Below are 16,901 nucleotides of genomic sequence, written 5' to 3' on the forward strand. Positions count from 1 at the left end.
GAATAAAACATTTAATTTGTTGGGAGGGAGAGAGTTTATTTCAAGCTATAATCCTATCATAAAATATAGTTGGTAAAACGTTAAATGAAAGAATATGACACTGAAGAAAATCTGCTTATCTGCTTTCTTGTAATATTGTAATTAATTACCACTAATCTTTACGTCTCATATAATAACTACCAAGTATATATCCTCCCAAAAATAGAAAGGGCATGACATTGAAAATCTGAGTAAATGATCACACTTTTTTTCCAAAAGAAACACCTAACTATTAGAGAGGGTATTTCCCATACGATTCCTTTTAACAATATGCTAGAGGTCGAGGGATTAGGGGCTCCACAAAACATATAAAGTATATAGATTGTACAGCCTTAGTACTCCCGTTATATTATTTCGAATTTAAAAGGAATGCAATAATAAAAAGTTCACAAATTAAGATGTGAAAATTTGGGATTTTAGACAAGTTATGTCATGTTTGTAATTAAAAGAGAGAGAGAGAGAGAGAGAGAGAGAGAGAGAGACAATCTGGAAAATGCGATGTGTCTGAGAAGTAGGATATGAGGTTAAATCTGATGAGAGAAGCCAAAATGTAGACCTCTAAGTTGTCTTTTCTTCTTCCACATCTATATATATATATATATATCTGTCACCTTCCAAGAACATAGAAAGAAGTTCATGAATATTCAGATCATTCGTAAGATTCGTTGCATTTATATTACAAAATGTTAAAAGAAAAAAAAAATAGGGAATGGCAACAAGGAAGATGGAATATGCTGATTTTCAAACTTTTGAATCTCATTGTCAGTCATTAATTTGTCGGATCATTACCTAACCTCTGTCTTTGTTCCTCACTACAAAATATACATACATACATACATATATATATATATATATATGTATGTATGTTTTCAGATCTTCTATCCAAAACCATTTATCACCACCTCACTTTAAACTTCCTGGCGCAGTCATTTCACAAAACCACCACACTCTCTCCCATTTCCGCTGCGCGCTGCATCAGACAAATCCCAAGTTATTATGTAACAGATTTATTTTCTTGTACTAAAAGAAAAAGAAATTGAGTGTAGTTTGAATTGCATTTAAATATTACTTTTATCTAATAATTCTGGGAAGTTGTGGTTGAGAGAATTTCACGTTGTAACCTAACAATACTTTTTTTAAAATAAATGGGTTACGAGAAAATTCTTATACTATATAACATCCCTCTTTTAAAATTTCTTCATCAATAGAGTGTTGAAAAAAAAAAATCTCTTACTTCTATTCACAAATATAACTATTTTGAAAATTAAATGAAAAAACATCATTTGAAAAATTCTAAATTCGAAGAAAACCCTCAATCCTACCCACATTTTTTCTTTAGAGAATATTAAAGTGAAATTTAGCTAAAATTAGTACACTCAAGGTTTGGAATGTTTTGTAGAGAGATCGTGGATTGGGTAGTGATAAATACAAGGATAAAAGGTTCGGATTCAATATATGATAGTCAATGGGTGTAATTTAGATTTAAGGATACGAAGAAAAACAATATATTTGTTTGATGTAAAAAAAAAAAAGAAATGGAAAGAATATTATAATGTGGTTTGAATTATATTTTTATATTATATTTAGAGAAGAAACAGGGAATGCAGAAGAGTGAGAGGAGGAACAATCACATCGTTGAAGTTGACGCTTAACTAACCTTTTGGAAAGGCTGTTTTAAGTTCCCAGAGAGCTTCAAATTCTGTGGAAGACCATCCACCACCACCACCTCCTCCATCCATCCCCGGGATCAATAACTGCCAATCTTCATTTCTACACAAACTGCTCAATTTCCAAAGCTATATTCAATTTTTATTTTTATTTTCTTTTTAAAACGACAAAGATACGTTTTATATCATTCAAATGCAGATGAGAAATAAACAACACACCAAAAATAAAAAATAAAAAAAATTACAGAAACACATGCAGAAGTTTCAAGTAATCAAAAGTTTTGGTGAATATATATACATATGTAGATTGTCCACCTTAATTAATGATGAACTAAAACTGGGTGATTTAAGTTAAATGGAAGCACAACCGCCAGCTCCATCTATTGTACCAATAGATGAATGTTGAAATTAGACGTTGTGTGGGTTTGAATTGAACAGTGTTGCAGTAGATCAGAGAGTAGTACTAGAGAGAGAAGTGTTGGTACTTTTGGGTTTGATTAATATAATATAATAATAAGTTATATGTATGATGTATGGTTGTTTGGAAAGACAAATGGAAGAGAGGAATCAAAAGACCAAAGGAAGAAGACAAAGCAACAAGGGTTAAATTGGTTGTTTCTTCTGTCTGTATTGTATTGGCAACCTCTTCCTCCTTTTTTTTCTTTCTTTCTTTTTTTGTCTGACTCAGTACTGACCATATATGACAGACAGTATATGAAAATTAAACTGCATGCTGCTCGCTCTGCCCTTTCTTTACCTTGTTTATGATGCATTTCCATTTGCATTGCATTCCAAATCCTATCCTATCTTTTTTCCCTCTCTTCCTTTCTCTCTCTAAATCAATTTTCCACATCTCTTTTATTTATAAACTCACATGCTATACTGCTTTCCAGGTTTTACCCAAAATATTAAAATGCCATGTATTATATATTCTATTACTAATTAATTAATACTAACCTCCCTTCATGATCTTTTAATTGTTTCATTTTGTTTTCTTAATATTATTTGGTATTCTTCATCACATTCTTATTGATAATATTGACAAACTACACTGCACACTCTATTTTTACTTAAAATAATTCTTCACATTTAGGAAGCTACACATTTTGGTTATTAATTGATTTTTGCTTCTTTTTTCATTAAACCACGTGACTTTGTCTCTCTTTTTGTCTATATATATATATATATCTTGTTATAAAATAATTTACACTCTTATACATGTGTTGACATATATATATATATATATGAGATTTTCATATGGGTCGGCCAACTTGATCAATATGGTTCAATAATATATAAATTTTTAGAGGATTTAATCTCCTATCATTTGAACTAAATAATAATAATAACAGTAATCACATATCTCTAGCTATGGTTTTCAATTTTAGTGATGAGTTTTTTTGAACTAAGAGTGTGAAATTGTTGTAATTATAAAGTCGTCATTTAGTTTTAATGATGTATAATTCATTTTTAAATGTCTCTTTTAATTAACCACTCCAAATCTATGGGAGTGCTTGTGAAAGAAGAAACTTTATTAAAAGACTGTGTGAGAGACATATATACAACAAATCCAATTTCATAGACACTTAAGTTAAGGATTATAGTTAAACTAATATACCATTTAATTTGTATTAGTATTAACGATCAAGACGTTTGTAATTTTTCGAATCCCTCTTCTTCTAAAAAAAAGTCTTTAACTATTTTTTTTTATATGTTTAGATTTTGATTAGAAATGACATAATAAGGGGAGACTAAAAGCCATATTGTTGAGGGGTTCAATTATTATATTCTAATAATCAAAGGACACTGTTGAATAAAAGCAAAGTTTGTTTCTTTCTACAACGTGAATCGATGCGTCTAATCCAAGAGTTTTCATCAATTAGGTGTAAAGTTAGGTTATTATTATTTGACACACCTAATAAGTTAATTTTGAATGAACTTTTTTATTTGTTCTTAATTATTTTTATTTACAACTCATGAATGCCTCTAAACTAATAAACTTTTAGGCCATACAATCAAATCAGGTGAGAATATTGCTTTTACTTAAAGAAGGAAAATCAAACAATTTATTTGGATGTCTCATTTCCTTTTTAATCAGTACTCATATATATGCTACGTAGGATTGGTACTATTATTTTTTGAACAAGCATATGCTAAACTTATTCCGCCAAATGGCATGCATACACTATCAATATTTATACCTACATTCGTAAAAAAGAAATTGTATACATTCTAAATTTATCATTTTTGTAACAAGTCAATAAAGGAAAAGAAGGGATCGGTATAAGCACTAAAACATTTTATTTTTCATATGAAAAAGATACACGAAGAGTACGATACAAATGTGTAACGAAGAACAAAATTTGGAGAGCTTAGAGAATGAAATTAATGAGATGATTGATAATATTCTTTAGCTAAATTTAAAGCAATCAACTGACAAAATAGCTAAAGAAACAGAAAAAATAAATAACACATAAGGCTTTGGTAACTTAATTCGACAAATACCACCTACATCGTCGGAAGAACTTCTTAGCTTAGAAAATAAATATTATTAATTAAAATTCAAAAAATGATCAACTTATGACTATAAACAATTCAGTTTAAGTTAACACATAAACTTAAATAAAGACAAACAGACTCCCCCAGAATGTGTGCTTGAATATTTTTGAAGATAAACTCATACTCTACTGAATTTATTGATCGATGTACATCTATTTCAGTCTTCCTTCATAGTTCTTATCAACTCATCCATAGTTGTATTAGTCAATAATTATTTCTCAGTAAGTTTTCATATCTCATAAGATGATCACCGTGCCTTCGACAAGCTACTTCCACAAAAATTATCTTTTTGAGTTGAGAGTTCGGAATCGTCAACCTCGCTTGACGAAGCTTCACGATTTTTTAAGGAAGAAACCAACATATCTTTCCAATCTTATTTTTAAAAGATTTAGATAAATATTCCTAATAAGGATAATCTTTTATCTATTAATATAATTAATAATACTTATTCAACAAAATAAAAGAAATCATTATTAATTATTTAATGATAAAAACATCCATCCATCAAATTAAACATTCAAAAATTTCAATTATGGGTAGAATTTAAAATTTTATAGAAGTATTTTCTTTTTTTTATAATCTTCCTTCATTTCTATTTACATAATTTTTTTTTTAATTTTCAAAGGAAACACATTTCTAAAACAATTATTCAACCAAAAGAAAAAGGCATTTCAATAATAGCTAAGGAGAACTACTTAGGCATAAAAAAGTTGATCCCATCATCTTCTTCAAAAAGGGGATCAATTGGAAGGATAAATTCCTTAAAACAAAACAAGAAGATGAATTCTTCACCTCTTCTTCCTTTCATCATTTGTGATTTTCATAGAACTCATGAAATGCCCGAATGAAAAAACATATAGAAAGTTGACCTATAGCATTTTTAGCACAGTTCATTGTTACTAACTCACCTTTTCCTGCCACATAGTTACAACTTATAACCTTTGTAAGAAGATAATATGTTCAAAGTCCTTTGGCTTAATATTTTTAGATCAATAATCGTTACGCTAGTGAGACGTTTAATTCCCTCACCTTTCATGAGGGTCATCATTTAATTAACACGTCTTTGGATACGATGAGGGTACTACCAATCCCATTATCTCAGAGTTAACGAGGAATTTCTGTGAATTCTTAGTTTTGGCAAATACTCTGTTGATATTTTTCATGTTGCTACCAAAATTTTGTGTTGATTGAAGTAAAATGGATAGAAATTAAAAGATTCTGTGCTTCAGAAAGGACAGTTTTGTATGTGATGATAATGATGAAAGAATTTTTAGAAAAAAAAAGAAGACTGCTTCGCCAACTCCAAGAATTTGATGCATCTTTCTCTCTAAAAATCTAAAGTGCAAAAAGGAGTTTCCTATTACCAAAAAAACTTAAAAGAAAAGAAAAACACTTTAGAAAGAGAGTGAATTTTTAAAACCCCACCTTGTTGTTTTTGTTAAAAGCATATATAAATACACAGTACACAGCTAACAACAACAACAACTTGTGTTTGTGTCAATTCTTTTTCTTCCATTCCCATTATTTCCTTTTCCCTCTCTTTCTCTATAACTTCTCTTTCTATCTCTCTCCTCACTTTTTTCTTATTGTTATTATTAAAGACATAAATTAGGTCAATTTCAGCAAATGCAAATGCAAAAAGATCCAATCTTCTGCTCATAACTTTAAATTCCCACAACATTTCAGTGTATATACTTCTCTAAAATTTTCACCACTCAAGTACTTTTAAAACTACTTTTAAAAAAGAAGGGGATAAAAATTAGTGTTCACATCCATCAAAGTTGTTGCTAAACCCAAGGGAAGAACTTCATGGGGATGATAGCACTGTTATTTCAATTTGCATAAGGCCCCATTCCCCCTTATATATCATCATTTTCCCTTAATTTTAGATTTTATTTAACTACACTAATTTATCGTCTATGATTATTTTGCAAAATAAAAATTTGCTAATCATTCTTGGAATTTTAGATTGCATTTTTCCTTTTTCTATTCAATCTTCATTAGGGTTTCAATGAACTCGATTCAATTTCTTTTTATAATATTATTTCTGAATTTTTTTATCAAATAATTTAAATTACTAAACAAGATGATAGCTTCATTTTTAGGTCATGATATTTTTTAAAAAATAATTATATTATAATAAATTCTAAATTAAAATAAAATGTATAATTAATATTAATTTAACAACAAACAAAATAATTAGTTGGTCTATATATCAAATTTAAAATGGATCATTATTACTACTCTATTTTACTTTATTTCAGGAACGTACACAACTATAAACAATTTAATTTTTTTTTAGAAAAGAATACTTGTAGAGTTAATAGGCACACCCAAACATTCTCCCTAGGTGGACACCCTCATCATCCCCATAAATATATTCAATAAATCACCGGAGATACAAAGTTCAGGACTATTACAAACAGGCTAGAGATAAGCCCCAATCTAAAAGCTAACAAAAAGTACTAATATTTAAGCTAGGAGAATAACTTTCTAAGAGTTTGTTTTCCGATGACCGTAAAACTAGTTAAATGCAAATATTCTCCCAAAGACTAATGGAGGAATCAAGTTGTCCAAGTGGTGGCCACCGGAAGGTTTAAAAACTATTTGAACTCCAAACTATGGTTAAATGTGATGTGGTATAATATATAAGTTGAGTTTTAAAAAGATGGGTGACACCTCCGATGTACCCAAGTATTTTTTTAGATGAATGGAAGAATGTTTTGAGGACGAAAATATTGCGAGTAAGGGGATGTACGGTACCAACATGCATCGTGGTGGGGAAATTTAGAATGGGACTAATGATGCTTCTTTTCCCTTTGTCCTACACCTAACACCATCATGCTTTTTTTTTTTTTGTTCTTTTCTGTTAATCCACAGAAACAAATTCTACTTCCAAATCTAACACCCTTTGTTAGGGCATAACCCACTGCCTTATCCCCATCCCATCTATTATTATAACTTTGTAAATTTTTAGGTATATATACACTCTTTTTGTTGTGGGAGAGAGGTGGTTTTGGGGTTTGAAGAATATTTTATGCATTGCGTAGAAAATTGTGTTTTATTGTTGGTTGTAAGTGCATGGTGTTATTCCAAACATATGATTAGTTGGTAAAAGGAAAATCTCTTTTGTGTTCCGTATTACACTAATAAATGGTGCGTTGGTTGTGGAGAGAAGAAAACAGAACCAAAGTTGATGGAAATCATTTCAGCGTTTGGTGGATCTTTTTGTTTCTTCATTTTGGTCTTCTTTTTCTTCTGTTAAAAAGAAGATGTTTCTAAGAATGATAATTATTACAGATGCAAATAAAAGACAGCTAATTCTCCACAAACAAAAGCGCTTTACACAATTCAAATCAGTTCAGACTCAACCCTTCATTTGGCCGATTTCTAAAACTTGGAAGAAATGGTCTTAAATCTTATGATTTGAATCCCAAGAGATCATTTTAAATTACTTATTTTGTTTAGTACATCAAACATTTGAAATGAATTTATTTAAAATTTCATATCAACTAACACGTTAATTGAGAATTACAAGATGATGAGGTTAATTATATTATATAATTTATTTTGAAATCCTGCCTATAGTTATATTACAATACGATGAGGTTAATTACAATATGGATATATTTTGTTTATTACTTGTTATTTTAAAATAAAATATAGTATATATGATAGAATAAAAAAAATCCTACAACATGCTTAAAACAAGTCAAATTTAACACAATAATAATTATAATTTGTCCTAAATGCTGTCAACCAGAATGAGTTCAATTAGAAAAAATTATTAAAAAAATGCATGTGTATGTAATATCTTTTTACAAATTGTTTTTTTTAAAATAATGGTAAATACGAACTATTTTATTAATTTAATAAAAAGAAATTAAACCCTGCCAGTTAAAGAAAAGTAATAGATTTTTTAAAAAATAATAATAATAACTACAGTTTGGTTAATGAAATGAAGAACAAAAATAGAAAATGATTAGAAAGAAAAAAAACGAGAGAGAAGAGAAATAAAGGGAAATGAATAAAGGTATTAAAAGAAAAACAAGTTTAATTAATTATGATGGAAGAGAGAGAGAGAGAGAGATGTGAGGTAATGTATGAAAATGAAAAAAACAAAAAAAAATTCACAAATTTGGTCCATTTTAAAAATGTTTCTTAGGCTAATTATCAACAAATTATTAAAACCAAAATCTAAGAATATTATAGGAAGAGTTTTAAGACATTATTGGGAAGAAAAAAAAAGAGATTTAAAGTACTAAGATGGAGGAAATACAAAATTGGAAAAAAAAAAAAAGAAAAAGAAAAAGAGAAGAGGAGGTTTTAAGAGAGTGAAAAAGAAAATATTGGTTTGGAGTAATGAATTTAGGGAATATTAGAAAAGTAGAAAAGTGGATACAAAGTGGAAGAAGAGAAGTCACAGAGCAGAAAGAAACCCCACAAAAAGAAAGAAGAAAACAGCTTTATAGGGAATAAGGGAAGAGGATTGGATGATTGAACCCAACCAATATTAAAAGCTTCCACTTCCATACCCCTCTTCTTTCCCTAATCCCCATTTCTAAAAACAACACACTCCAAAGTACCATCAAATGTTATGGAATATCTTAACCTAATTCAGATGTCTCTTTTCATAAAACTCCTCCATCTTTCTTTCGTTTTTTAGTATTTTATTTTTAGCCTCAAACTCCAATAACATATATCCTAAAATATGGGTTTAGCCATGATGAATAATGAAGCATATTCACTTTCATGTTTGTCATCACTTTTATAGGGCATCCTTAGGAAAAAAAGTTCATCCATATCTTCTCACTTTCTTTGGGGTGTGTGAGACATCTAGATTGAGAGGGAGAAAACATAAACCCATTCTTTTCCTTTTTCTTTTCTTTGTGTACATACTGCTATTGTTGTTTAAATGGACCGTAACAAAAAAAAAAAAAAAAACTCTTTTATTTTCTTTCTTTATTGAACTAATTTCTTTTTGTATTAGTAAAAAAAAATCCAAACATTGTGGTGTGTTGATTATATTACATTAGTGGTTAATTAGGTTTTTTTTTTTTTGCTTAATAAGGTGGTTGTCATACTTCCTTTGTGAAGATCAAGCAATTTATGTTTTGTATTTTGTGAAGTACAAACTACTCAAGTTTTCTTCTATTGTGTGTGCTAGATTTTTGCTTATTCTTGGAGAGACAGTAGTTTTAGATTTATCCATATAAGACAAGTTGAACAACATTTTATGAGAAGAGAAGTTGCAGTGGTTAGAGGAGTCTAATGAGACCATACTGTTGGAGTGAATAATTTAGGGAGAGTTTGATTCTATTAACGAAAGCCAACCAAGTGTCAACTATTTAGAGGGCAGTTTAAGTGATCGTTAGTCTAATCCTTATTGTCTATCAATATTACTTGAAAGATAAATTGTTGCTTATAATAATTGTTATGTACTATAGTGAACATTCATATTATAAATATTAATTTGTCACCGTCTATAAACAATAAAAATTTATGATCGGTAGAATATTGCAAATATTAGTCTATTACTTTTTAATAAGATTTGATGGTAAGATTGAAATTAGGATACATATTTGTAATTTTGTTGAATGATTGTGATAGGTAGTGGGTTGGGTAGAGGTGATGATTTACAGGCGGAATTCACAATTTGGGTCGATGGGCCGAGATTTCTGTCCACAAAAAGTAGGCCTTGAAAGAAGAGGACTCTAGAATTTGGGCCTAGAAAGGCTGTAGCCATAATTGGGCCTAGAGAGGATAGAAAGACAAATTCCGAAGAGTTGAAGGGGGTGTCGAACAAAATTGAGGAAAGCTTGCCAAAATTTGCAGCAGTGGCGTATTGGTGTTGACAAGCTATCTACTTGATCTCCACCTTCTTTCTTCCTTCATTTCTTCCTTTCTTTCTTCCTTCCTTCCTCCGTTTTCTCTCTCGGGCAATTCATCGCTCCATGGCTCTTCCTCAGAATCACTACCAACAACACTATCAATCTCAACACCAACAGCCACACCAATCTATATCTTTTCGGTAATTTTTCTTCTTCACAATGTAAAACCACGAAAAGTTTTTCTTTTAAAACCCTAGCGATTCCCCTCTTTTCAATCTGTTTTCCATTCTTCTAATTCCGCTTTCTCCTATCTTATTGCAGCAACTTGTACACTCCCGATGGTCATGTTTCTCAACCGATCTCCTATTTCAACTCCTTTACTTTGCAGGATCATTCCCAGCATCCTCCCTACGTTCCTCCATGTAAATTTTCTTCCTTTCCTTTCTTTTATTTTCTCTCTTTCTTCATTTCTGTCAGCTTGTTCTTCTCCAGAAATTTTGGGTTTTTGCTGGTTTGTTGGTATAACATTTAAAGAAAACGGTATTTCTTCTCAAAACGGTTGGTTATTTTGTTCGATTGTTTAAAGACTTTGGGCTTGATTTTAGTTGTCTGGGCTAGTTCCATCTGCAGTTTTATTTGAGACTAACATTTTTGTTTCCCGCTTGTATTTTTCTGTTATATTAGTTAATGTAGTCGGGTTTGCACCAGGTACAGCCCCTGGTCAGGATGCTAGTGATGGAGTAGCAGATTTACACTGGATGTATGGCATTGAACCCAAGAAGAAGAGATTGAAAGAGCAAGATCTTTTTGAGAATAATTCCCAAATATCATCCATTGATTTCTTGCAGCAACGTCCAGTTTCTACAGGATTGGGTTTATCTCTTGACAACACTCGTATGGCTTCGACGGGAGACTCTCCTTTGGTTTCTCTTGTAGGTGATGACATCGATCGTGAATTGCAGCAACAGGACGAAGAAATTGAGAAGTTCCTTAAAGTTCAGGTTTGGATTACCATACTTTCATAACATTGGATATATAGAGTATTTACTAAACTGGAAAATTTCAAACCAGGGAGAAAAGTCAGGGTACTCAGACTAACTAATTAAGTACTACTTTTATTACGTTCTTTGGATAAAAAATGAAATCCTTCCTGAGCCCAAGCATACCTCTTTAAGAAATAGAGGTTCGGACGAGGTATAGGACTTTCTTATGTAGCTGGGTTGGTATATGAGTATAGCATTAAAAAGAAGTATAAGACTTTCCAGTGAGGTGGTACATTATTCTCTTATTCTCATGCTAGTTACTTCAACCCGATGGTCTTAATCTACCTCTATTCCAAGTATACCCTTCCGAGTTCTGATGCATACTAACTTAATTTTCCCTCTACTTAAACGGAGGTTTATTGATACTATCATGTAGTGTCTTTAATTATTTTCTGCAGAACATTAAAATTAGGGGTTGTTGGATCTTGAATGTATTTCTTGGTAATCTTCATGTCCTTCTGATGAAAGAAGACAAGATGCAATATGCCTACCATGATGTTTGTTTCTATGTGTTGGCATGCTTTACTGGTTATTTTCTCCGTTTAGACTGTTTCAGAGTGTTGGTTCTCCTTGATTTTGAGCTCGGCTTTCTATTATTTTAGATGCTTTTGAATCTTCTTGTCATATTTCTTTAATCTTGAATGTCTAAGTTGACATACATCAACTAGTCACATGAGATAACTTCTTAATCCTTTCGATTAAGGTAGGTAATGTTTTAAATATATCGTTACCTTAGTTTTAACCAACTAATTCATAGACATTGGGGTTTATAGCTTGCCCTTCCCATCATTGTACTAATCCTTCTTTTGTAGACTATCAGGGTTATACTTATTTTTGAATTTGGATTTAAATTTTCAAGGAACTTACAATATTATGATCTGGAAGCATATTCCAGAGTTCTCCTTCTAGGCCCTTTGATATTGATCCTTCAGTGGCGTTTTTTTTGTTAGTTTAATAGTTTCTTTCTGATTAGTTGTGGCCTTGCTCGTTTTGTAATTTCCACAGTGGTTTTCTTTGAGATGTTGTATGACATCAAGAATGACTTCATGGCTATTTCAATAGTGTGTGGATTGTGGGTCCTGAATTTAACCATATTTTTTAAGGTTAAATTTTAACCATATACCTTCATCTTCTAATCCTCATTCTATTTATAGGGTGATCGGCTACGGCATTCCATATTAGAGAAGATCCAAGCAAATCAACTCCAAACTCTCTCGATTGTAGAGGAAAAAATTATTAAAAAGCTACGTGAAAAAGAAGCTGAGGTGGAGTGTATCAACAAGAAAAACATTGAGCTAGAACAGCGAATGGAGCAGCTTTCAGTGGAAGCTGGTGCTTGGCAGCAGCGCGCTAGGTATAACGAGAACATGATCACAGCCCTGAAGTTCAATCTTCAGCAGGTGTATGCTCAAAGCAGGGATAGCAAGGAGGGATGTGGGGACAGTGAGGTTGAAGACACTGCATCGTGCTGCAATGGTCGGACGCTTGATTTTCAACTGCTTTGTAGCAACAGCAATGATGTGAAGGAGTTGATGTACTGTAAGGCTTGCAGGGTTAATGAAGTGTGCATGCTTTTGTTCCCTTGTAAGCATCTCTGCCTGTGCAAGGATTGCGAAAGTAGGCTTACATTTTGCCCTGTGTGTCAATCGTCGAAATTTGTAGGGATGGAAGTTTATATGTAAAAGGATAATTTGTGTACGACCCCCAAATATATGCTAAATTCATATACATTTCTCTTGTGATAATTATGTACTTGTTTCCCCCAAGTTGTTTACTTATGTTATACATATTTCGTAGAGCTGTCATAGAATTCATGACTTCACATCTTGATATTGATCTGTCTATAAACTACTTTTCATTCATAGTTAACCACCCTAAAGTACGAGGTTTGTATCCAGTTTTAACCTAAGAGCTTGATTTACTTTACAAAGTCTAAGGGAGGTGAATGAATGAAATTTGTAGAAATAGAAATGATTCTGAGCAGTTTTTATTATGTCTTCAATAGAAAACAGAAAGTTGAACGTTCATTTTGAAAAATAGCTAAATTTGTCTTTACCATGACAGGCCCTTATTATTGTTTAAAGAACGATTGCTGTAGAAATTATTGTTCCCAACTCCATAGAATTGATAATTTTTTTAAAAGATCCATCACAATATAGCTTGGTAGAGATGTACATAAAACCTATATGTAGCAAATAGCCATAATTGGAAAAAAAAAATGGATTTAAAGAATTTTTTTTGGATAAAACATACAACCAATTACCCAATTATGATACGCATTAATATCAAAGTTTTGTTTCACTAACATATCTATGCCATCATCTTTTAAAAATACTAAGCTAAGAAAAGTGCCAACAGGTAACCAATTCAATCTATATGCAGAATAGAATTTATAGTTGATCTTCATCGAACTCTATGGAATTTAACATGGAGGAAGATTAGGGGAATTTAAGGGATGACCTGCTAAATGCAGATCTAAAGAGTTGATTGATAAATTATATAATGTTAGCATAAACAGGAAAGGGATAAAACCAAAGATTTCCAAAGCTTCATGGTCAATGGAAGATCATCAACATGATACACACAACAAAGCCTTAATTACACCTACATTCATGTCTTGCTCCCAATTTCGTTGAATAAACCAACACCTCCTCGTTCATCAGGAGAAAAATGCCAAACATTTGGCCCATTGCAAATTTACATCCACTGAAACAAACAAAAAACAAAAACTACTCATTTCCCGAACAAATTAAAACAAACAAGATAAAGAATAGCAGTCAATTACCTTAGTTGGTAATTTGCTCCCTTATCCAATCTTTGCTAACTCCATGACTGAGAGTTTCTTTCACACTTAATAGATGGTTCAGTAACTAGATAGTGTTCCATTCCTGAGGAATTTGAACCCCATATGGAATTTAACATCAGGCAGGGATAAGCCTGAAAATTAACAGTCGTCATCTGATGTCTTTGAGATCTGATGGTAATGATTTTGAATGAGGAAAATTATTCAAAAAGATCGTCTAGTTCTAGAAAATCTCCCTCCAGAATAGAGATTAGTTGCTCTTTATCTATAACATGAGTAGGCATTGTACCAGGAGGGGTTACAGGCGAGGAAGTCATCTGCACACAAATTAAAAAATGTTATGCACCAAAAGGAGGGTAAAAAACCAAGCATTTGGGATTAAATGAAATTGATAACATAGAATCAGGAAGGTGTTTGATACAAATTGATATTACCATCTCACAAGGGAAAGCTTTTGATGGAACTTGCAAAGTGGTAGCAGCAGGAGCAGAAACAGGATCTGTGATAAGTAGACAATTTGAGTTCTCAGCACGTCCCATTTCATGTGTTGAGATGACATTGGTTGTATTCATAGCATCCCCTTCACAAGGTTCAGCATCAACCAAATTATTTACTTGAATTCCGTCTTGTTGATTACCATTATGAAATACTGCTGAGACACTTCCATCACCATAAGAACTTAAGCCATTACCCGAAATCCTATTTCCTCGACCACTTACAAATACGCGATGCAGAACAAAAGAAGCCTGTGGATCAAAGCCAATTTTTCGACCTTAGAAAGCCACAATTACCCCCAAAACCCTGTCCCAAAGTGAAGATAACATAATCAAACTCAGTAAACGGAAATTCCTCTCTAAACCCATAGATGACAATTAATACGATCAGCAAATTAGTGGAAAAGCCTATCACAGTACCCATACCAAATACGGCTTATTTGACCATCAAAGAGGCTGATGGAACCATTTGAACTCAATACATTCTGTACAAACCATGGACGTTCTACAATTAGAGAACGATGAAAAGGGGAAAGAAAAACATATCGCCAGAATAAATTGACTCTATTTCCGATAGATTGAAAAGAAATGGGCAATAGAAGTACCTTAAAACGATGGTCTAGGGCATACTCGTACATGATCCAATTAGTTTTCAGAGATTTGTTGATCGAATTGCCTAAATAAAAAACAAAAGTTCTCTTAATCCCAAGCACAAGTCCCCGACGGCCAGTCACTTCCTTCACTTTCCCCTTCCTTCTCCAATACCCGGTCTTCATTCTTATCCATCCACCGTTTTCCCTAAAAGCAGTAAGCGCATAGTAGTACCAGTGCTTCTTTCTTGCTTTGGAACCATAAGAGAAACAAGCGGAGTCGGGCAAATCGAAAGGATCGTAATCGAAGGGGTTGAGGTCTTTGATTAAGTTAGAGTCATTGTGTCCGGAGGCCTTGTTGGAGAGGTAAAAGCGGAGGAGTTGTTCATCGGAGGGGAAAAAACGGCAACCGGGAGGGAGAGAAGAAGAAGAAAAAGAAAAAGAAGAAGAAGAAGAAGAAGAAGGGGGCTGAAGAGATTGAGGAAGTTCCATGAATTCCTGTGGGGGAGAAAGCGGAAGGTAAGTTAAGAGTGAGTATTTGTAGCGCTCGAAGCGGAAACTTGTAGCTGAAGGCTTTTCTTGGTTGGGTGCGTAAGGTGATTACAATTGGCTGATTTCATTCTTTTGTGTGAGCCGTTGGATCTGGGATTACAAATATCCACTTGCCATTATAGCAACACGTGGAGTCAATTGGAGGGAAGCGATTGAATATCTAAACTGACTCAATTTGTTTGGTTGTATGCTGTGATTGGTTCAATGACGGGTATGTGGAAGACTTTTTGGCACTTCAAAATCCCTTCTCCTCCCCCACAAATACAAGTTCCTTTAACCTTTTTTTTTTTAAAAATGCATCCCATTCATGCTATCTATTCTTAATCCAAAATTAAATCATCCAATTCTATTCTATACCAATTTCTTTTTCTTTTTTAAGTATAATTTTTTTAATTACTTCTTAAAACATATCCCAAATTCACCATACTTTTACAACTCAATTTATTTATGTTGCATTTTTTTAAAAAAAAATTGTTGTTACTTGCCATCATTACCGTTGGTTATATGTAATTATTTTTACAATTTGATTGGTTGACTACCTAGAAAAAAAACCCAATGAGTAACAGTTTTATAAAAACATTCTTTCCTAGCTACCGTTAAGCATAAATATCTTACTTTTAAGCAATTGAATAACATTTCATAAACGTGTATATCTTGAAACTTATAAATGTTTGAGATACATATTATAAACTTTACTTGACCGTTAATCTATAACCTGTCCATACATGAAACGTGAGTGTTAGAACATAGAACATACAAGCATAAATTCATGAAAGCATGTTTGAAATCTTAGCTTTAACCAATTATTTACTAAATGAATAGAGACATATCTTTTAATATAATGAAACTATTAGCTTTAAATTCATGATCATAAATAAATTTAGAAATTCATTTGTCACTTCCAAACTAATAGCTTCAATCCCTTAGCTTAACAACACTTAAGTCAAAACTTTGAACTTTTTTCCTTCTCCTTTGGCTGCCTACTTTGAAACTCATCCTTCAACCCTTGGAACAAATTTCCTCTTTTGACTTCTTTCCTTGAAAGCTCAGTCTTAACTTAACCTCCCTAAAGTACTCAAGGGTTTACCGATTACATGCCAATTATAATCAATTAAAATTAACTTTAAAAAAAAAGATATTGATCACATATATAAGTTTTTTTAAAATTTAAAAGCTTTTAAGAAAGAAAAAATACATCCAGCCCTAATTTCGTAAGCCTTCATAGTGCAGCTAACCAATATGTCGTCACCATCTGCGTTTTTGGGATGGCTCACTATTATGACTCACAACTCTTCCAGGTTAGTAATTAAGAAGATAACCAAT

At 32.0% G+C, this 16,901-nt stretch overlaps 2 protein-coding genes and 1 long non-coding RNA gene across 8 annotated transcripts; 1 reads left to right on the forward strand and 2 right to left on the reverse strand.

The window, feature by feature from the left end:
- Positions 1-558: 558 nt before the first annotated feature.
- On the reverse strand, positions 559-2,524 carry LOC105435302. Its single transcript, XR_969350.2, has 3 exons — positions 2,022-2,524; positions 1,697-1,818; positions 559-1,009 (listed from the first exon to the last, which is right to left on the reverse strand). It is a non-coding gene; the product is annotated as an uncharacterized LOC105435302 (long non-coding RNA).
- Positions 2,525-10,051: 7,527 nt separating this feature from the next.
- LOC101215751 (probable BOI-related E3 ubiquitin-protein ligase 2) lies at positions 10,052-12,961 on the forward strand. Of its 3 annotated transcripts, none has more exons than XM_004141216.3 (4): positions 10,052-10,296; positions 10,418-10,518; positions 10,805-11,097; positions 12,294-12,961. In XM_004141216.3, exons 1-4 carry the CDS (start codon positions 10,220-10,222, stop codon positions 12,819-12,821), a joined length of 999 nt encoding a protein of 332 aa, XP_004141264.1. In that variant the 5' UTR covers positions 10,052-10,219; the 3' UTR covers positions 12,822-12,961. The 3 variants fall into 3 exon arrangements, with proteins under 3 accessions (XP_004141264.1, XP_031740606.1, XP_011654117.1); XM_031884746.1 differs by having other exon boundaries at positions 10,073-10,296; positions 10,781-11,097; XM_011655815.2 differs by having other exon boundaries at positions 10,074-10,296; positions 10,811-11,097.
- Positions 12,962-13,512: 551 nt separating this feature from the next.
- LOC101204608 (NAC domain-containing protein JA2L) lies at positions 13,513-15,575 on the reverse strand. 4 transcript variants are annotated; one of them, XR_004215795.1, is made up of 5 exons: positions 15,042-15,573; positions 14,863-14,921; positions 14,377-14,743; positions 13,925-14,259; positions 13,513-13,845 (listed from the first exon to the last, which is right to left on the reverse strand). XR_004215795.1 is itself a non-coding variant. In XM_004141336.3 (4 exons), the coding sequence occupies exons 1-3, from the start codon at positions 15,516-15,518 to the stop codon at positions 14,143-14,145; spliced, it is 906 nt and encodes a 301-aa protein (XP_004141384.2). In that variant the 5' UTR covers positions 15,519-15,575; the 3' UTR covers positions 13,513-13,845; positions 13,925-14,142. The 4 variants fall into 4 exon arrangements, 1 of the variants encoding a protein (XP_004141384.2); XR_004215797.1 differs by having other exon boundaries at positions 14,377-14,688; positions 15,042-15,571; XR_004215796.1 differs by lacking the exon at positions 14,863-14,921 and having other exon boundaries at positions 15,042-15,571.
- Positions 15,576-16,901: the final 1,326 nt, after the last annotated feature.

This window comes from Cucumis sativus, chromosome 4 (genome assembly GCF_000004075.3).
Source record: "Cucumis sativus cultivar 9930 chromosome 4, Cucumber_9930_V3, whole genome shotgun sequence".
Classification (NCBI taxonomy): domain Eukaryota; kingdom Viridiplantae; phylum Streptophyta; class Magnoliopsida; order Cucurbitales; family Cucurbitaceae; genus Cucumis; species Cucumis sativus.